Source organism: Budorcas taxicolor, chromosome 12 (assembly GCF_023091745.1).
Source record: "Budorcas taxicolor isolate Tak-1 chromosome 12, Takin1.1, whole genome shotgun sequence".
Lineage (NCBI taxonomy): Eukaryota > Metazoa > Chordata > Mammalia > Artiodactyla > Bovidae > Budorcas > Budorcas taxicolor.
Genome location: NC_068921.1, coordinates 72,002,470 through 72,025,032, shown reverse-complemented (window position 1 = coordinate 72,025,032; position 22,563 = coordinate 72,002,470). Strand labels below are relative to the sequence as shown.

Below are 22,563 nucleotides of genomic sequence, written 5' to 3'. Positions count from 1 at the left end.
GACTTCTTTTTGTGACAGTGGTCCCTCCAGGAAGTCTGGAGATTGTGAAGGCTCTTCCAGGAAGCTTTGAGTATTTTCTCACATGACTTGACTTGACCTGCTCAGTGCACATGTAGTGACTGTGCAGCCATGTGCTGGAGCTAAAGGTAGAGATGTGAGCAAGGCCCTGACACCTCTGCCATCCAGAGACAACCAGGTTCTGGGGTGAGACAGATATGCAGGCAGATTGTTTTAGCCCAGTGCCCTAGCACTGTGATGTGGGGACACAGACACACCACATCTGTGTGGTGTACAAGATTTGAAGGACATGTGTACACGCACTTAGTCTCTTGTGTTCTGTACAACAAAATACAGAAATCGTCAATGTATGGCAAAACCAATACAGTATTGTAAAGTAAAACAAAGTAAAAATAAAAATTTAAAAGTAAAAAAAAAATGTAAGTGTGTACAGGAGAGGTTGATGATTTCTTCTGTGATGGACTTTTGCTCTTTGGACACAACTCACTTCAGAGTTCTTTTAATAATCATCTTTGGATATAGTTTTCACATGTAGCTTTTTAAGAACAAGTATTTGTCAAGTGAAGGATACCCAGATGTAGGAATAGCTGCATAAGCATCAGATGCAAGAAATACACATCCTGCTGGGCTGCTCTGCTAGTTAAGAATGTTAAACATTCTTATTTAGTCTTTGTTGAGTATAGCGCTTCATTTGGGGGAAATTCTTGGGCACAGTAGATTGTTATAGCATTTTATTAGTATTTCTTGTCAACTGTGGGTTTACATTGACCAACAGTGTTATTTTCAACTTTTTGGTTGCAACTGCAAGGCAATGGCACCCCACTCCAGTACTCTTGTCTGGAAAATCCCATGGATGGAGGAGCCTGGTGGGCTGCAGTCCATAGGATCGCTAAGAATTGGACACGACTGAACGACTTCACTTTCATTCGTTGGAGAAGGAAATGGCAACCCACTCCAGTGTTCTTGCCTGGAGAATCCCAGGGACGGGGGAGCCTGGTGGGCTGCCATCTATGGGGTCACACAGAGTCAGACACGACTGAAGCGACTTAGCAGCAGCAGCAGCCAGAACTATACTTTATCCTGTTCTAAACACAAGCGTTCTATCATGTATCAAGTGCCAGGGTGGGGTCAGCTGTGCTGCGGCATTCTTCCCTCCTGAGTGCTCTCTGTTCACATGTGTGTGTTGCTGTCTGTTTCAGTCGTCACTGTTACATGCTCTGCTGGGGGAGCTGCCCCCGAGCCAGGGACAGGTCAGCGTGCACGGGAGGATCGTGTATGTTTCTCAGCAGCCTTGGGTGTTCTCAGGAACTGTGAGGAGTAACATTTTATTTGGGAAGAAATATGAAGAAGAACGATATGAAAAAGTAATAAAGGCTTGTGCTTTGAAAGAGGTGAGTAATGACTCCTAAGTTGGATATACTTGAATTTTAAATAATGATAGTATTGGTTTAACCTACAAGATTTGTTGAGAGTTTTTATTTATTTATTTATTTAATTTGAAAAATCTTTGATTGTTGCTGATTATTTGAAGCTGATCTTCTGGGTAAATATGCAGGTATATAGTGTTATATACAGTGTGTGTGTGTATATATATATATATATATACTGTATATACGTAGGTATATTGCTGTTTTAATCCTGATGTGATAAGACTCACAGAATGCCGTTTTTTTTTTCCCCTTGAGGGGATCAGTCCATTCTGTGAAGTTTCATTCACTTTCAACAATTACAGAAATTTCTAAAATAGCAAGCTAAGTGTAACGAACCCTCATGTACCACCCCCAGCTTCAGCCAGTATTAGCTGCTGGCTGGTCTTGCTGCATCTCTACCCCTGCCTTCTGCCTGCCCCACCCTCAACCTAGATTATTCTGGAGCAGATCCTAGACATCATATTAGTTCACTGTCAACATTTCATTAATTTCCTCTAAGAGAAAAAAATCTTTTCTCTTTAGAAAAATAATCACCACATTATTTCACCTGAAAAATAACCCTGAATGTTATCAATCTTCTAATCTGAGTTTACAGGTTGTTAGACATCTCACTGAGAAATCTTGTTCACTGATGTTGGAATCAGATTCCACCCAAAGTCTGTCCATTGTGCTTAGTTGTTGCCTCCTCGATCCCTTTCAGTCTGTAGGTTTCCCTCTTTACTTCATTTTTGATTTATAATTTATTATTTAAAGAAAATAGAATACTTATGTTTCTTCTTAATACTGCATCATTTTGTTGGAGAAGAGATTGTTTTCAGAAAGTGCATCAATTTTCACAGAAAATGGCAAAGTGAAATGTTTAACTCTATATTAGGATTTAGATGAAATTAGTGAATGAATCAGGAAAACTAAACTTATCTGATAAAATATATTTTTGCAGAAAGAAAGAAAAATGTAAATACCGGTAAATAGTTTGTTATTCTCTCGGGTTATAAACATCAGTGAAAAACAGTTTCAAAGGGCTCCCCCTGGTCTCTTCAGGGCAGTCTGGACATCTGACTATTCTTTTATATTGTGAGGAAAAGGCTGGGACAGACTTTCAAAGGTTTGGTGTTAAAGGCTCCAAACTCTCTTTGTGACGAAATAGTAATTCTGCTTGAACGATGGCTTGAACATCATAGATGGTATCAGGTGAGCAGCATTTTATGATAATATGGACAGAACAGAATTATTCATTTAATGGCTGCTATTTCTTTCTCCTGGGCTTGTGTTAATGAGAGATTGTGCTTTTGCAGAAATGATGTGAAGTTAGGAGGAATGAGCTAGATTTTTATTAAATAGTGCATAGACTGCATAAGAAAAGAAGAGGGGAAACAAATGTGAAACAGTGAGACAATAGCGTCTATTTATTCAGAGTCTATGTGCAAATCATTTTTGTGTCTGTCTCTCACACATGTAGCACATGCACACACATAAACAGGAATATGATTTATTAATTCTTTATGAGTGTCCTTGATGTTCCTATCTTCATTTTATAGTAGGAGAAACTGAGACCTGAGGGGGTCAAACAGCTCATCTCTGCATTTGCAGCTCAAGTTCAGATCTGTTTCTGCATAACCCTAGATTCCATGGAAGGTAGGGTTTGGAGTAAACAGATTTCGGGCATTTCCTTTTTACCTTAATCACTTCCAGCTCCTGACACCCAGATCAAATTCCAGAGACCAGTGATCTCTCTCCCAAGTAAAAATGGATACTGAAGATTGGGTTCTTAAAGATACAAAGTTGAGAACAAGTACCAAAAAGCAAAGATTAAAAATCTAGAGTAGAAGTTAGATTCTCAAAAATACAATATTAAAGAAAAAAGAGTCACAAAAATTATAATATATATATATGAAGTTTGCTTTAAAAATAGGGTTTTTTTTTTTTTTTCAAGGTAGATGGTGTTTGCAGCCATGAAATTAAAAGAGGGTTACTCCTTGGAAGAAAAGTTATGACCAACCTAGATAGCATATTCAAAAGCAGAGACATTACTTTGCTGACTAAGGTCCGTCTAGTCAAGGCTATGGTTTTTCCTGTGGTCATGTATGGATGTGAGAGTTGGACTGTGAAGAAGGCTGAGCGCTGAAGAATTGATGCTTTTGAACTGCGGTGTTGGAGAAGACTCTTGAGAGTCCCTTGGACTGCAAGGAGATCCAACCAGTCCATTCTGAAGGAGATCAACCCTGGGATTTCTTTGGAGGGAATGATGCTAAAGCTGAAACTCCACTACTCTGGCCACCTCATGCGAAGAGTTGATTCGTTGGAAAAGACTTTGATGCTGGGAGGAATTGGGGGCAGGAGAAGAAAGGTACAAAGAGGATGAGATGGCTGGATAGCTTTACTGACTCAATGGACGTGAGTCTGAGTGAACTCTGGGAGTTGATGCTGGACAGGGAGGCCTGGCGTGCTGTGATTCATGGGGTTGCAAAGAGTCGGACACAACTGAGTGACTGAACTGAACTTAGTATGTTATAAAAATGAAAATTAAAGGAGTAATAGGGGGCTTAAAAAATAATAAAAAATTTATTCAAATTTAAAAAATGATAATAGTAAAAATATATCTAGGAATTTCTCTAGAGCTGTTGTGGACAGTGTGGGGTCAGTTCATTTTCATATAGTTCCTTGGTCTGGCTTGTACTTCTCAAGGTCTATAGGCCCCTTCCTATGTAGTCGGTGCTAACTGCAGGGTTTATGGCAAAACCAATACAATATTGTAAAGTGAAAAAATAAATAAAGAATAAACTGATAATCCCCTAAAAAAAAAAAAAAGAGCTTTAGAACTTCACTGAAGAATGACCACATGCATATGTGCACATGGCTAATTATGAATCTGTTAATTACTATTTTTTCTAGTCTTATCACCTAATGTATGTGAGTTTATTAACATGAAAAACCTTCAATAAATAATAAAGATGGAAAAAAAAACCTCTAAAAAAAAGCCAAACAAATTCCAGAGACCCAGGCAGAGTGTGCCTGTTTCTTTCGTGACCTTGCTTTTCTGGTGAAGAAAGAGGCACACCCTGGTCAGGGTCTCTGTTTACATGCCCCTTTACACCTTCATCCATTGCTCACTTTTCAAGAAATTCTTACTTCTAAACTTCCTCAACTGAGAGGCAGCACAACACCATGGATAAGCATGGAAACTAGAGGCAGTATGATGTGAAAGAGCAGACGTCTCTGAACTGACATGAGCTGGGTCAGATTCTAGCTCTTCTGTTCAATAGCCAAAAAGGAAAGATATACCGATTTGAATGCAGAGTTCCAAATAATAGCAAGGAGAGATAAGAAAGCCTTCCTCAGCGATCAGTGCAAAGAAAAAGAGGAACACAATAGAATGGGAAAGACTAGAGATCTCTTCAAGAAAATTAGAGATATCAAGGGAACATTTCATGCAAAGATAGGCTCGATAAAGGACAGATATGGTATGGACCTAACAGAAGCAGAAGATATTACGAGGTAGCAAGAATACACAGAAGAACTATACAAAAAAGATCTTCACCACCCAGATAATCACAATGGTGTGATCACTCACCTAGAGCCAGACATCCTGGAATGCAAAGTCAAGTGGGCCTTAGGAAGTATTATTATGAATAAAGCTAGTGGAGGTGATGGAATTCCAGTTGAGCTATTTCAAATCCTAAGAGATGATGCTGTGAAAGTGGTTCACTCAATATGCCAGCAAATTTGGAAAACTCAGCAGTAGCCACAGGACTAGAAAAGTTCAGTTTTCATTCCAATCCCAAAGAAAGGCAATGCCAAAGAATGCTCAAACTACCACACAATTGCACTCATCTCACACGCTAGCAAAGTTCAAAATTCTCCAAGTCAGGCTTCAACAGTATGTGAATTGTGAACTTCCAGATGCTCAAGCTGGTTTTAGAAAAGGCAGAGGAACCAGAGATCAAATTGCCAACATCTACTGGATCATCAAAAGAGCAAGAGAGTTCCAGAAAAGCATCTATTTCTGTTTTATTGACTATGCCAAAACCTTTGACTGTGTGGACCTCAACAAACTCTGGAAAATTCTTCAAGAGGTGGAAATACCAGACCACCTGACCTGCCTCTTGAGAAATCTGTATGCAAGTCAGGAAGCAACAGATAGAACTGGACATTGAACAACAGACTAGTTCCAAATCAGGAAAGGAGTACGTCAAGGCTGTATATTATCACCATGTTTATTTAACTTATATGCAGACCACATCATGAGAAATGCTGGGCTGGATGAAGCACAAGCTAGAATCAAGATTGCTGGGAGAGATATAAAAAACAGATATGCAGATGACACCACCCTTATGGCAGAAAGTGAAGAACTAAAGAGCCTGTTATGAAAGTGAAAGAGGAGAGTGAAAAAGTTGGCTTAAGATTCAACATTCAGAAAATGAAGATCATGGCATCTGGTCCCCTCACTTCATGGCAAATAGATTGGGAAACAGTAGGAATGGTGACAGACTTTATTTTTGGGGGCTCCAAAATCACTGCAGTTGGTTAATGCAGCCATGAAATTTAAAGACAGTTACTCCTTGGAAGGAAAGTTATGACCAACCTAGACAGCATATTAAAAAGCAGAGACATTACTTGCCAAAAAAGGTCCATCTAGTGAAAGCTATGGTTTTTCCAATAGTCATGTATGGCTGTGAGAGTTGGACTATAAAGAAAGGTGAGCCTCGAAGAAATGATGCTTTTGAACTGTGGTGTTGGAGAAGACTCTTGAGAGTCCCTCAGACTGCAAGGAGATCCAAGTCCATCCTAAAGGAAATCAGTCTGGAATGTTCATTGGATGGACTGATGCTGAAGCTGAAAGTCCAATAATTTGGCCACCTGATATGAAGAACTAACTCATTAGAAAAGACTGTGATGTTCGGAAAGACTGAAGGCAGGAGGAAAAGAGGATGGCAGAGGATGAGTTGGTTGGATGGCATCACCGACTCAATGGACATAAGTTTGAGTAAACTCTGGGAGTGGGCAATGGACAGGGAGGCCTGGCTTGCTGCAGTCAATGGGGTTGCAGAGTCAGACACGACTGAGCAACTGAACTGAACTGACCCTCAGAACAGTGACGTGACCTGACTAAATTATATTTAGTCCCAGTTTCCTCATCTGGGAAATGGGGTCAGTACTTACCAGGTAGCTTGTTGCAAAGATTAAAGATAATCAATGTTAGGGTGCAACACAGTGCTTGGTGCACAGACCTTACCCACCAGGAGCTGAGAGAAGCTATGTGCATGCATACAAATTATTGATCATAATAGGACAGGTCCTTCAGAAGAAATGTACACAAAGCCTTAGGAACCCAGCAGGAAGAGAATGACTCCAGGATGGTTTCATGGAGAGTGTGTTTGGGCTGAGCCTGGAAGGATGAGCAGGATATTGACAGGCCGTCAGAGGAGGGGCCATTCCAAAAGGAAGACAAGCAGTAAAGGAAGGTGTGACCTTCCATTGTTTGACCCCGGAATCCAGCCCTCCTCTGCCAGGGCACTCATCAACTGTTTCAACGACTGCTCCGTTGCGTTTCTACTGTTAAGTCTCCACCATTGCTGAAGGGCCCTTGATATGTTTCTGGGAGATGGTATCAAACCAGCTTCTTCATTTCCTAGTTTGCTTCTAGTTTGTGTATCTGTTGTTCAGTGAAAATTGTTTAAATTTAACTTAGAGGAAAATAACATGAACAAGAACACTTTCCTGTCAGTGGGAAGAATTGCAATATATGCTCAAGTCAGGCTTTTTCATTTAACCTAATCAGAAAATCGTGGCTGGGAAATTAGCCTGATTTGGATTTTACCTCAAATCCTTTAAAATGTCCTTCCCATCTGGGACTTGTCCATTAGTAATTTGCAAAGTCAGCAACACACTCAAAGTCCTACCACCAGAGTTGAAGAGAGCCTGTTTCTTATGCTCGGACTGTGCTAAGTGAAAGAGTGAATTTCAGTGCTTTTTCTAGAGCATGTTGTGATTGCTATGCTATAATGTGATGCTATTTGGGGAAGGAAACCAGAAAGATACATTAATAAAATTAAAGGATAAAACCTAATAACAGTTTGCAAGGACTGTCAACAGTGAAATGGAGGCCCAGAAAACAGTGTGTGTGTATGTATGGCTGGAGCCTATCTTAAAATGATATGAAAACTGGGAGGGAGAGATGGTATTAACCTCTGAGCTTGATGAAGAAATAAGATGGAATAATGAATTTTCATGACAGAGCAATTGCTGCTTTTCATTTGATCCTCCCTTATTAAGCTTTGAGTGAGCAGGGAACCTGTGTATGTCTGTGTGTCTTTGTGGCTGTCAGGGAGGGTTATGATGGAGACACTCTCTTTCTTGTCCTCATGGTCACATTTACACTGTGAATGGGGTCCCCCTGTTGGATTAATGAGAAAACAGGCATCAGTCATCAGTAGCAGAGCTTCCCTGATAGCTCAGTTGGTAAAGAATCCGCTTGCAGTGTGGGAGACCTGGGTTTGATCCCTGGGTTGGGAAGATCACCTGGATAAGGGAAAGGCTACCCACTCCAGTATTCTGGCCTGGAGAATTCCATGGAGGCACAAAGAGTCAGACATGACTAAGCGACTTTCACTTTGACTTTCATCAGTAACAACTCAGTAAATGGTGACCGTGTTCTTCCTCATGCTCCCAACACCATGGTGCTCTTCTTACAACCCACATCCATCCCATCAGTAGGTCTTACAGACTCTGCCTTCAGAATGTGTCTGGAGTGTGCTCCATCTCTCCATCCCTGCTGCTTCCACTGTGGTCCTGGTCACTGTCATCTCTCACTTAGATTATTCCAGTAGCCTCCTTACTTGTATCTACCCTCACTCATTCCCCCTTACTGCTTGTTTTCTGCAAAGCACAGGAGTGAGTCTGTAGAAATCACAGACCAGGTCAATCCTCCCTTCTCCCTCTCCCCCTGTTACTGGAGTGACCCAGGTTCGTCCTGCTCTGTCTCTGACCTCACTCCCCTCATTCTTACTCAGCTCCACTCTCCTGCCTCCTTGCTTGTCCTGAACCCCTTGGGCATCTCCCTGTGGCCCCTGTACTCGCCCATCCCTCTGTGTGGAGCAGCCTCTCCAGGTCTGCCTGAGCCCCTTCCCCGGATCTGCTCACACCCACTCTGAGCAGAGCCCTCACACCCCAGTGTGGACTCACTTCCCTCCTTCACTCTCCATCCCCCTGAGCTGGCTTCCTTTTCCTTCTCATCCTCAGTACTTACACTAAAGTTAATTTTCCTTATTGACCATCTCTTACTGTGGAGAGAAACTGTAGGGGCTTTATTTCCTCATAGCTGAATTCACTGTGACCAGAACAATGCCTGGTGTATACTGATCCACAATAAATATCTGTTAGAATGGTCAGATGCATAAATGTTGGGAAAAACTACAGAATGAAAACAAAAAAGAGCCCTGAGGATTTTTTTAATTGTTCACTGTTATGGTTTAGCCACTATGAAATATACTCATTATTGTTGATCACTGTGGGGAGAACTGATGCTAAAAAGTTAGGATGGCAGGAGAACTTATTTTAGATCTTTTTTTACCTCTCCTTTTCTATCTCCATGTAGGATTTACAGCTTTTGAAGGAAAATGATCTAACTAAGATAGGAGACCGGGGAACCCCACTGAATGAAGGACAGAAAGCCCGGGTCAGCCTCGCCAGGTAAATGGGGTTTCAGTTGCCATCCTGCCCCTCCTCCTCCGCGGCTCCTATTGGACGTGAGCACACAGACCCTGTTCACCAGGTGGGTCTGTGTGAAGCAGGGTCTTGCCTCTTTCCCTGGGCTCTTGGAATGAACATGGAGCTGCTGGACGCCATCATGATTCAGAGATGAGACCCAGGGAGTGTGAAGTGTCCTCTCCTGATGTCTCTCTCTGTTTTCTAGAGCCATGTATCAGGATGCAGACATCTACCTCCTGGACGATCCGCTCAGCGCAGTGGACGTAGGAGTCAGCAGACACTTGTTCCAGCAGTGAGTTTGCTTCTATTTTCTATCATCTCTGCTTTCCAGGAACCCTGTAGAGACTGGGGAAGAGAGCTCAGGAAAGCCTTTGTGCTTCAGGAGACTGAGCTCGCTCTGCCCTGGTGTCTTTCTCTTCCTTCCCTTCCCTCCACAGAAGATCCATCGTAGAGAAATTTTGCATCACGATGAGGTCAGGACAGGAAAATACAGAAGGTATTTCCAATGTGTGAAGGACAGTGGGGTCTGTACTTCAGGGAGTGAGGAATAGATGGGAGATTTCCCCATGACCTGCAGTTGATAACCAGACACTGTGATGGTCCAGAGCCTAGAAATAAGAAAGATGATGAATGGTTTTTAAATTGTAGAGTTGGACCCAGTAATCTAGTACTTAGTGTCAGTCCTTTTCTTCCATCGTGTGTTTAAGGCACATTAGAAGCAAAATTTTCAGTACTGACACAGGGGTTCTGTGGAAAGGCCCTGTTGGTTTGTGCTTATTATTCTGTAGGTTTGGAAATTCTTAATAAGGCCTAGAATTAAGACTAATTTATTCCACATCTAACATGAATTTAATTGTTTAGCATTGCTTCATGGATGCTTACTTGAATTAATACTTAGACCCATGATGTAGGGTTAGCTTGAATGTGGAACTAGAGATTTAGAATATGGTGGAATCTTGACTTTCATTTTTGTGTTTCTGGAATACGAATTGCTCTTGCCTGGCTACAGAATGACTGAAGTGGAACAACTGTTGTGCTTTTCTGTGAATAACTTGTCCTAATACATGCTGACTGAAGCCTCTGATGGAGTCTAGACTGGCCTTTTTGAAAGCCTCATGAGCTTGCTTTTGCTAAAACAGCATCCACACCTACCCCATGGTTGCTTACCTTGTGGTTGTCCACCTTGTTAAGGCCAATGAGCCTTCCAGCTGCACTTATTAATGCCCTGCTGTGTGCACTGAGATCAATGCCCTTACAGATGCTACTGCAGGAAACCTCTTAGTTTACAAGGAGGACGGAGAGACAGGAGAGGAGAAGGACCACATTGGGCAGCATAAGGGAGACTTAGGATGCTCAGCTCTCATTTCAGCCTCTGAGGAATCTGTCTCAATGTGGAGTTTGTTAAGGCAGTTGCCTGGGAAAAGGTCAGCTGAGTCAGGGTTTAGAGGTTTCTATACAGGATAGTAAGTGCTGAATGGAAGTGGATGTTGGACAGCTCCCTGTGCCCTGGGCTGGGCGGAAAGTGCCCTGGGGGTGTGCAGGCTGGGTATGTATGTGGAGGTTGAGAAGATGACCCAGTTCTCTTTGCTGGAGGAAGAGTAGAAGCACAGGAAGCGAGGCTGTGAGAACAGAAGGCACACCCTCGCCTGGAGGAAGCAGGCTGTACAGCAGAGAGAAGCTGTTTGGGAATTCTCGCTGTCAGGTCCTGTGTTAGTTTTCTGGGGCTGTGTCTGTCCAGGCTGCTCTCACAGAGACCAGAGCCTGGGAAAGTCCAAGGTGAGGGTGTTGGCAGAGATGGTGTTTGGTGAGGACCCAATTCGTGTGTCCTCATGTGGTGGAAGGGGTGAGGGAGCTGTGTGGGTCCCTTTTATAATGGCACTAGTCCCATTCAGGCAGACTCCACCCTCATGACCTCACCTCCCAATGGCCCCATCTCCAGTACCTTCATAGTGGAGATTAGGTTTCAATGTATGTATTTTGAGGACACAAACATTCAGTCACAGCAGGTTGTTAGAGATGGCAGCGGTGGGGGAGCAATGCAAAAATAATAGAAATTCATTTTCTCACAGTTCTAAAGACTGGACTCTCATGATCAAGGTGTGGGCAGTTTGGTTTCTCTTTAGACCTCCTCATCTTCTGATGACAGCTTCCTCGCTGTGTCCTCGGACATGGTCCTCCCTCTGTCCACGCACACCTCCGTGTTTCTGTCCTTATGTCTTAGTCTCCTCTTCTAAGGACACCAGTCAGATTGGATTAGGCCAACTCTAATTAAGGGTAACAGTTAGCTCTTTAAAGGTTCTGTCGCCAGATTCTAAGGTTCTGGTTGTCAATGTGCCATCATACAAATTTTTTGGGGAACAGAATTCATTCATAGCAAATCCTTAACAGCAAAGTAGAGACTTAAGCAGATCAGTGGAGTGAGTGAGAAAGATATGTGAGGAGCTCTGAGCTCTGGATATGAGGAGCTGGGATTCCACATCCATTAAGCAGGGGTCATGAGGCAGGTGCCACTGAAGGCTGTATGTGAAAGGTGCTTAGTGTTGGAGCGATGAAAGAGCCCTGGAGATGGATGGTGGTGATGGTTACGCAATGATGTGAATGTACTTAATGCCATTGAGTTGTATGCATAAAAAATAGTTAAAACGGTAAGTTTCATGTTATGTATATTTTACCACACACAAAAATTACACATTAGCATTGAATCTTTCAGAACAAAAGAGAGCAGGGCAGCTGACATGTGGCATGGCCTCCCATTCTCCGATCTGACTGCCCCCCTTTTCCCACCCTCTTTTGATTATGATTTGATAAATTTTCTCTTATTTAAAGCACCTAGTGGCTCAGATGGTAAAGAATCTGCCTGCAATGCAGGAGACCTGGATTCAATCCCTTGGTTGAGAAGATCCCCTGGAGCAGGGCACGGCGCTATTCTTGCCTGGAGAATCCTCATGGACAGAAGGTTCTGGCAGGCTGCAGGCCATGGGGTTGCAAAGAGTCAGACATGATTGAGTGACCAACGCTTTCACTGCTGACTTTTCCCTCAGGAAGTGCCTTGTGGCTTGTCATGAGTTCAGTGATGGGATACTAGTACTGAGACATGAATTTCCATCCCCCGCTCTCCTGGCATCATGAGTGGCTCAGCCTCCCTGTTCCCAGCGCTCCACCTTGAACTTGCAAATGTCTGCTATCTGCAAAAGTTCCCCATCACTGCAAGAGCAGATTCTGCTGGCTCTTGTGTCTGTGTCACAGGGAGGGGAAGGGAAAGCCATGTATCAGTGTGCTGAACACAAAAACTCTCTCAGGTGTTTATAAAGGTGAGGTGTTTATAACATGTTTATAAAGTCCTCTCCACCCTTTCAGTTTAGTGACCTTGGATGTTCACTTGATAGAAGCAAGCTTGTTAAGAGTTCTTTGCTAATCAGAACCACATTCTCTAGGGAAACTTAGGGCAGGGATCACAAAGGCAATTTAGGAAATCACTCAACTGTGACTGAAAATGTTCTCAGTGAGTTAGGCAATTGGATGGAACAATATGCTATGAGAGATGGTTGTGCTGAAGCTTAGTCGTGGTCAGTATTTTCTATTAAAAGTGAATGAATCACACTTCTACTTGCCATTATCAGCTTCCTTTAGTCATGAGTATATACCAGGTTACTAATGTTTGTGATTTTTATAACTATATTTTGTGATGATTAAGTGGGTTCTATTACCTATAGAAGGTGAGAGTCCTTAGATGAACTGATGCGGTCTCACTTGTGTCCAGCCATGGATCCTCTCCTGGTTCAGCCCTGCATCACCAAACCCCTGCCTCCTGTGTCATCAGCTTTTCAGGTCTGTCCTGATCAGACTCCCATGCTGTTGTCTACGCAGCTCACCCTCCTGCTCCAGCCCTTCATAGACCTCGCCCTGCCCTCCCCTCCCATCTCCCCCATTCAGGAAGTAACTCCAGCTCCTCAGAGAACAGGCTTCTTTGTCGTCTGCCCCCATCAGCCTTTCCAGCTCGTCCCCACACCTACACAGTATTCCACTGTGCTGGCTTTGTGGGGGTCCTTTCTCACCCTGTCTCTCTATACATACTGGCCCCTCTGTCCCAGAGCCCGGGAGCAATGTGCCAGGACACAGAAGGAAGATGGAAGATGGGACCTGCCATTCCCTCCTGCTCCTCCACAGGGTGCCCATGCCCTCTGTCTTTCCACAGCTCTCAGTGAGTACACTTGACCATTTATGAGTCTCCCCACCCCCAAGAAGCTGTGATTGCAGGAAGGTGCCTCAGCCTAGCATATTCTGTCCCAGACCTCTGCAACGGCTGTGTCTTCTTCCAGGTATGTTTCCCCAGAGAATCTCAGGGCTCCTGTGTCTCCCCATCTAAGACAGCAGCCCCCTTGCTTTTTCTTCAGAGCACACATCATGGCCTGATAGTACATTTCCTATACTTGTTCAGTGTATCCCCCCTTTACATGGTGCAAAGTAATGTCTGCTTTCTTGACCTGCGATGTAAGTCAAGGGAGTGGCACCTCAGTAAACCTCTGCAGATTGAATGGATGAAGGTGCAGATTCTGAATTATTTGTATCCCCTCTACCATGGAATGTGTCTCCTCTTAATACAGCCCCTATATAGAATGATGCTGGATTGGACAAAAAGTTCAGCTGGGTTTTTCTGTAAGATGTTATAGAAAAATCCAAAGGAACTTTGTGGCCAACCCGATAAATAGAATTAACACAGCCTTTATATAGAATTAACAGTTAACTTGTTTCTGAATCAGTCATTTTTATGACATAACTTGGAAATCTTTACTCTGAACTTGAAAAATAGTCTATCTTTTTGGAGATGGATAAAAAGCATTCAGTTCAGTTTCAGTTTAGTCGCTCAGTTGTGTGCGACTCTTTGTGACCCTATGAATTGCAGCACGCCTCCCTGTCTATCACCAACTCCCGGAGTTCACTCAAATTCACGCCCATCGAGTCAGTGATGCCATCCAGCCATCTCATCCTCGGTCGTCCCCTTCTCCTCCTGCCCCCAATCCCTCCCAGCATCAGAGTCTCTTCCAATGAGTCAACTCTTCGCATGAGGTGGCCAAAGTGCTGGAGTTTCAGCTTTAGCATCATTCCTTCCAAAGAATACCCAGGGTTGATCTCCTTTAGAATGGACTGGTTGGATCTCCTTGCAGTCCAAGGGACTCTCAAGAGTCTTATCCAACACCACAGTTCAAAAGCATCAATTCTTCGGTGCTCAGCTTTCTTCACAGTCCAACTCTCACATTCATACATGACCACTGGAAGAACCATAGCCTTGACTAGACGGACCTTTGTTGGCAAAGTAATGTCTCTGCTTTTGAATATGCTATCTAGGTTGGTCATAACTTTTCTTCCAAGGAGTAAGCGTCTTTTAGTTTCATGGCTGCAGTCACCATCTGCAGTGATTTTGGAGCCCCCCAAAATAAAGTCTGACACTGTTTCCACTGTTTCCCCATGTAATTCCCATGAAGTGTTGGGACCAGATGCCATGATCTTAGTTTGCTGAATGTTGAGCTTTAAGCCAACTTTTTCACTCTAGTCTTTCACTTTCATGAAGAGACTTTTTAGTTCCTCTTCACTCTGCCATAAGTGTGGTGTCATCTGTATATCTGAGTTTATTGATATTTCTCCTGGCAATCTTGATTCCAGCTTGTGCTTCCTCCAGCCCAGCATTTCTCATGATGTACTCTGCATATAAGTTAAATAAGCAGGGTGACAATGTACAGCCTTGATGTACTCCTTTTCCTATTTGGAACCAGTCGGTTGTTCCATGTCCAGTTCTAACTGTTGCTTCCTGACCTGCATATAGGTTTCTCAAGAGGCAGGTTAGGTGGTCTGGTATTCCCATTTCTTTCAGAATTTTCCACAGTTTATTGTGATCCATATAGTCAAAGGCTTTGGCATAGTCAATAAAGCAGAAAGAGATATTTTTCTGGAACTCTCTTGCTTTTTCAATGATCCAGCGGATGTTGGCAATTATTTAGGAAAATTTCAAAGTCATTTAACTGGCCACTTTGTTGTAATTCTTTTTATTACTTCGTCTCTGATGGAATGTTAGGAAGCAAACATGTTACCACTTTTGTATTTCTCTGTCTTGGGCATAGAATCCCATCAGATTTGATTAACATCTGCCTTCAGGGACTATTGGCAAGTAATTATGAATTAAGAAGAAACAGTTCCATTAAAAGCTTTAGTACTAAGTCTGAAGAGGTTTACTCACTCAGGAATCTTAGATACAAATGCTGAACTAAGACATGTCAAAAGGAAAAATGAATTCTTTTGGACTTAATGAAGCAATGGTGTGTGTAATTACATCCTGGTGTCTTGCTTCTGATCACAGGCCCAGTGTCCAGAGTGTCCCCTTAGGACTTTTCTGTCATGAGTCCAAAGCACATGACTGCTTATGGTTAGGGAGGAGTGGAGAAGGGCGCTGACATTTACTGAGTGGATTGGTGGTTTGATTGCTCAGAACCCATGGGTGAGTTGTCCTTGGCCTTGTTTTGAGATGAAGAAACAGGTTTCGTCACTCATCCGACATCAGGCTCATGAGAGGGACTGAGCTGCAGTCTGCTGCCTTCACACTGTCCACCTTACTCACAGGCTGAGCTCTGGCCCAGGTTCCTAAGATTTGCTCTGTGAGGGACTTGGGCACCCAGAGTACCTGCTTGCAGCCCTGACTATGGTCACCTAGGGCCCCAAATCCAACTACTTGCTTCCCTGGAGGGGTTGTGGACTTTGTGGGATGAGACTGGGGCTGAGTTTCTAGGCGTCTGCATTAAAAATGTGAAGCAGTTGGAAAAGTTACTGTAAAAACACACTTAAGGTTGGATACTGAGAGAGGTTGTTGGCCTTCCAGACCTGCCAGGCCTATTACTTGCCCAGGTTAGACTTAAGAAAGAGCCCAGAATCAGTGACAGACACACATATGGTTTAATGTTTAGGGCCGACTTACATGTCCAAAGGAAATCCTGGAAGGGCATCCTATCATTTGAGGCCCACGTTGGAACAGGACATGGTGGTAGTCTTTGCTCCCAGGGCAAGGGGGCAGGAGAGGGGGGAGATTACCTGTTATAGGGGAAATTGATGTCAGCTTGGGCCATTGGTCACCATGAAAACCAGCAGAGGGTCATGTTCCTCTTGCCCCTTTGACAAGCATTGTGCAGGGTTGTTATCTAAAGCTAGAGCAGTCATTAGCTGGGCCCTGGGACAAGCATATAGGAAGGTCAGTCATGTAAGTAGGCATAGGTGAAGCAGACACTGGTTGAGCAGGGATGTATAGAGAGCAAGAGAAGAGCCATTTTGGGTGGCCTGATCACACAAGGGTCTTGGCTAAGAGAACTGGTGTATCTTTTGGCCGTTGGATGATTCCCATTGTGATTTGGGCCATCTGAATTCTGTTCTTTATTTTCATATTTGGAAGGTGTTCAGTCCTTATGAAAGAAGACTGGTTTCCTGGATGGGACTGGGACTGTTGTAGAGACTGATGGAAGCCACACTGGCATTCATTTTCTGTTTAATATTATTTGGGAAGAAGTGTCTAGAAAAGGCACTCTAGCAAAGGTTACCAAGATTCTATTAATTTTTTGTTGTTAATGTGTACATCATAACTCATAAATAATTTCCTAGAAAATTGTCTAAGGAAAATGCACACATTTTAATATAACATAGATGCTTCTTTTCCCATTCCCACATAGCGATAAAATATTAAGTTCAGTCAAGTTTTGGAATCTCAGTATTGCTCAATTATTTTTCATTATAAAATGTAAATTATTGTTAAGCTGAGTTTTTAGAAAAAATTTAGCAAGTGCCTCCTTCACTGGACTGTTTTTTAGAATTTTTTATAGCAGAGCTGGGTTCACATTTGCTGCTGATAAATTTGAGGACCTGCTCAGAATCATTGACATATTTGTATTTAATTTGTATTATTCATTTTTTATTTAAACTATAGACCTTTGCTGTGTTGTTTTTGTCTCATTATGTTTTCAGAATATGTGTTTTCAGTTTGGAGCACCCCCACTAATGTGCGTTTGCACTCTATACCTTTTACATTTGTAGGTGTATTCGTCAGGCCTTGAAGGAGAAGATCACAATCTTAGTGACTCATCAGCTGCAGTACCTAAAAGATGCAAGTCAGATTCTGATACTGAGAGATGTAAGTAGTTTCTAGAAGTCTGTGAAATTGCTAGAACTCAGGTGTGTTGAAGGCCAGACCTTCCAGCAGGTCACTCGCCTTGGATTCATGGTAAATGTCCTCTTCTCTCTCAATTTAACTCCCTCTTTTTCTCAGAGCTGATGCTATTCATGTCTTTGAGGATCAATCCAAAGACCTGTAAAGTGTCACTATTATACTTGAAGCCACATAAACACTAAAGCATATAGGAGTGCTACCACAGGACTACTGAAATATTACTGTTTTAGTGAAATTTGTTAAGGATAATGATGCTATTTTATTTATATCTTGTGTTTTCCCCTTATACAACTTAAGTCAAAGTTTTTACTTGGAAATTAGAGCTACTGAGGCCTGTTTGTATCCACATGATTGTCAAGCACAATTTGCCTAAAGAGCGTCTTCCATTAACATTAGAAGTGAAGTTGGGTAGCCAAGCACCTGGGTCAGAGACGCCCACTCTGCAGGTCTCCCTGCCCAGGTCTCTATGAGCTCGATATATGTGGGAGCCTGTGCAGCAGGAGGACAAGGCCCTGCCTTCATGGGACTCCTGTTCTTATGGGGATGGATGTGACAAAGAGGGTGACATCCTGGCTGGCTCCTTGAGCTGGTGCCTCTTGGGGACTGAAGGATATGAAGGTGGGGGCCACACAGTCCCCTGGGGGAGGGGGTCTGAGGCAGGGGGTCCTAAGGAAGGAGCTGACCTGGCAGGTTGGAGGAACAGCAGGAAGACCAGTGTGTCTGAGGAGAGTGAGCAGGGGGACGTGGAGGGGGCTGTTCTCCAGGCAGTGGGCAGTGAGCCCGGAAGTGGGATTGAAGCCTTGGATGGGCCAGAGCAGAGGAGTGATGTGGTCTGATGTTGGAGTTAAGAGATTCCTCTGATGGTCACTGGAGGGGTGACAGCAGAAGCAGTTAGAAGTCTTAGTAAAGCTGAGGAGGCAGAAGTATGGGCTCAGGATAGGGTATCAGTTTCCAGAGCTGCTGTAACAAAGCACTGCAAACTGGGTGACTTAAAACAACAGAAGTTTATCGTCTCCCTGTTCTGGAGGTTATAGATCCCAGATCCAGGTGCTGGCAGGGCCATGATCTCCCTGAAGGCCCCAGGGGAGAATCCTTCCTTCCAGCTGGTGGTAGTCATGACCTTCCTTGTGTTCCTTGGGTTCCAGCTGCAGCACTGTGGTCTCTGCCTCTGATGTCACATGGCCATTGTCCCCATGTCTGAGTCTCTTCTCATAAGTGTATCAGTCATATAGGATTTAAGGTCACCCTATTCCAGTGTGACCTCATCTTAACTTCATTACATCTACAAAGACACTGAATGCAAATAAGATCATGTTCACAGGCATCATGTTTAGGGCTTGAACTTACTTTTTGGGGGGCTACCAATCAACCCCAACTCCTAGCATGACTGGGGATGAGGTGGAGATTAGTGAGAATATTTCAGGCTTACTGGTTGTTTGATGCTTCAGACCTTGGCTTCTTTGTCTCTGGGCCTCAGCACCTCCGTCATTAACCCTTGTCTGTTCCATAGGCTCTTGGTCAGTCAGTTCAGTAGCTCAGTTGTGTCTGACTCTGTGCGACCCCATGGACTGCAGCACACTAGGCCTCCCTGCTGCTGCTAAGTCACTTCAGTTGTGTCTGACTCTGTGCGACCCCATAGACAGCAGCCCACCAGGCTCCTCCATCCATGGGATTCTCCAGGCAAGAGTACTGGAGTGGGCTGCCATTGCCTTCTCCAAGTACCATGGGTACCATGTAAATAGACAAGAAGGATCTTATTGAAGGGATGGAAAGGTTCTAAAACAGAATTGTATGTCTGTGCCACTCAGGAAAGTTATTACAAGTTACAAGTTGTACACTTGAAATGGGTGAACTTTATGATAATATGCCTAAATAAAGGTGTTAAAAAAAAATGTCCCTGTCTTGCAAACCACCCATCAAGCATTAAACATTTCTGAAGGCCCACAATCAACAAGAGAGGATTCTCAATTAGTGTTGAGTTACAGAGTGAAAACATTTTCCTTACTATTTACAATATTAAAAGGGAGCCAGTAAGAAGACAGGACTGGGAAAGAAAGCTCAGCAGACCTCACAAATGAGACTCCTGATAACAAAACATAAAGGGCCTTTTTCTTTAAAGATGGTGCATCTGTTCCTTTGTAGATTTCTCTTCTGTCCCCTGGGGGTAGGGTGATGAACCTGTAACACCCTGTAGAGATCAGTGTAGTTAGCTGTCCCACTCTATGACACCCACCTTCCCCTGGCAAAATCTGGACTGTGGATAGCTATGGAGGATTGGGCAGTGAGACCAGGTGGAGCTAGTGTGGTAAAGATCCTGACTGCCAATGCAGGAGACTTAAGAGACTTGGGTCCGATCCTAGGCTGGGAAGATCCCCTGGAGGAGGACATGGCAACGCACTCCAGTATTCTTGCCTGGTAAATCTCATGGACAGAGGAGCCTGGTGGGCTACAGTCCATAGGACTGCAAAGAGTCAGACACAACTGAGGCGACTTGGCACATATGCACAAGTAGTGTGAACTCAGGACGTAGTGAGCCATGTACAGAGGCCGTGTAGGAAAACTGAATGTGTCCTTGGGTCACATTGTTTGATTTGGATTATGTTGATGTATGAGCTCAGCCAGAGACCTGACAGTTTTGACCAAGATTTGGAGAGCATTTGGGAAAGACTGGATATTCCTGGCCACTCTCTTCCGGGGTAGATGTAGAGCTCATTAGTTTGGGAAGTGGGTGGAGAGAGCAGGAGGACTGACTGAGATCTGGTGAGCATCAGGAATGTTGGTTTCCTCCTCCCTTTGCCCACAGTCACCTGTGTGAACCATGTGAATCATTTCCCCTCTCATTGCCAATACAGATTGTTGGTTCTCCTGGTGCCCATGTGGTACACAGCGTACTTTCTGCAGCCACTGCTCTGCTGCCTTGCAGATTTCATCCACAGGCTTGGTTAGTCACAATTTAGTAAGGTTTTTTCCTCTCTCTCTCTTTTTTTTTTTTTGTAGTTTGTTTTTTGTGTAGATTTTATTTATTTATTTATTTATTTAGTGTGTGACCTAGACATACCATTGTTTTATTGTTTTATTTTTATTTTTTTTACTTTATTTTACTTTACAATACTGTATTGGTTTTGCCATACATTGACATGAATCCACCACGGGTGTATACAAGCTCCCAATCCTGAATCCCCCTCCCACCTCCCACCCCATATCATCTCTCTGGATCATCCCCATGCACCAGCCCCAAGCATCCTGTATCCTATATCGAACATAGACTGGCACTTCGTTTCTTACATGATAGTATACATGTTTCAATGCCATTCTCCCAAATCATCCCACCCTCTCCCTCTCCCTCAGAGTCCAAAAGTCCGTTCTATACATCTGTGTCTCTTTTGCTGTCTCACATACAGGGTCATCATTACCATCTTTCTAAATTCTGTATATATGTGTCAGTATACTGTATTGGTGCTTTTCTTCCTGGCTTACTTCACTCTGTATAATCAGCTCCAGTTTCATCCACCTCATTAGAACTGATTCAAATGTGTTCTTTTTAATGGCTGAGTAATACTCCATTGTGTATATGTACCACAGCTTTCTTATCCATTCATCTGCTGATGGACATCTAGGTTGTTTCTATGTCCTGGCTATTATAAACAGTGCTGCGATGAACACTGGGGGTACATGTGTCTCTTTCAATTCTGGTTTCCTCGGTGTGTATGCCCAGCAGTGGGATTGCTGGGTCATAAAGCAGCTCTATTTGCAATTTTTTAAGGAATCTCCACACTGTTTTCCATAGTGGCTGTACTAGTTTGCCTTCCCACCAACAGTGTAAGAGGGTTCCCTTTTCTCCACACCCTCTCCAGCATTGATAGCTTGTAGACTTTTGGATCGCAGCCATTCTGACTGGTGTGAAATGGTACCTCATTGTGGTCTTGATTTGCATTTCTCTGATAATGAGTGATGTTGAGCATCTTTTCATGTGTTTGTTAGCTATCCATATGTCTTCTTTGGAGAAATGCCTATTTAGTTCTTTGGCCCATTTTTTGATTGGGTCGTTTATTTTTCTGGAATTGAGCTGCATAAGTTGCTTGTATATTTTTCAGATTAGTTGTTTGTCAGTTGCTTCATTTGCTATTGTTTTCTCCCATTCAGAAGGCGGTCTTTTCACCTTGCTTATAGTTTCCTTTGTTGTGCAGAAGCTTTTAATTTTAATTAGATCCCATTTGTTTATTTTTGCTTTTATTTCCAGTAATCTGGGAGGTGGATCATAGAGGATCCTGCTGTGATTTATGTCTGAGAGTGTTTTGCCTATGTTCTCCTCTAGGAGTTTTATAGTTTCTGGTCTTACATTTAGATCTTTAATCCATTTTGAGTTTATTTTTGTGTGCGGTGTTAGAAAGTGATCTAGTTTCATTCTTTTACAAGTGGTTGACCAGTTTTCCCAGCACCACTTGTTAAAGAGATTGTCTTTACTCCATTGTATATTCTTGCCTCCTTTGTGAAAGATAAGGTGTCCATATGTGTGTGGATTTATCTCTGGGCTTTCTATTTTGTTCCATTGATCTCTATTTCTGTCTTTGTGCCAGGACCATACTGTCTTAATGACTGTGGCTTTGTAGTAGAGTCTGAAGTCAGGCAAGTTGATTCCTCCAGTTCCATTCTTCTTTCTCAAGATTGCTTTGGCTATTCTAGGTTTTTTGTATTTCCATACAAATCTTGAAATTATTTGTTCTAGTTCTGTGAAAAAGACCGCTGGTAGCTTGATAGGGATTGCATTGAATCTGTTGATTCTTTTGGGTAGTATACTCATTTTCACTATATTGATTCTTCCAATCCATGAACATGGTATATTTCTCCATCTATTAGTGTCCTCTTTGATTTCATTCTTCAGTGTTTTATAGTTTTTGATATATAGGTCTTTAGTTTCTTTAGGTAGGTATATTCCTAAGTATTTTATTCTTTTCGTTGCAATGGTGAATGGAATTGTTTCCTTAATTTCTTTTTCTACTTTCTCATTATTAGTGTATAGGAATGCAAGGGATTTCTGTGTGTTGATTTTATATCCTGCAACTTTACTATATTCATTGATTAGCTCTAGTAATTTTATGGTGGAGTCTTTAGGATTTTCTCTGTAGAGGATCATGTCATCTGCAAACAGCGAGAGTTTTACTTCTTCTTTTCCAATTTGGATTCCTTTTATTTCTTTTTCTGCTCTGA

At 42.9% G+C, this 22,563-nt stretch overlaps 1 protein-coding gene across 1 annotated transcript in view; it reads left to right on the top strand.

Moving 5' to 3' along the window:
• The window catches only part of LOC128057632 (ATP-binding cassette sub-family C member 4-like), a 200,875-nt gene that overhangs the window by 50,761 nt on the left and 127,551 nt on the right, over nucleotides 1–22,563 (top strand). The window contains 4 exon segments of the mRNA XM_052650093.1: nucleotides 1,218–1,409; nucleotides 9,043–9,137; nucleotides 9,361–9,447; nucleotides 17,223–17,319. Coding sequence (XP_052506053.1) covers nucleotides 1,218–1,409; nucleotides 9,043–9,137; nucleotides 9,361–9,447; nucleotides 17,223–17,319 — 471 coding nt within the window.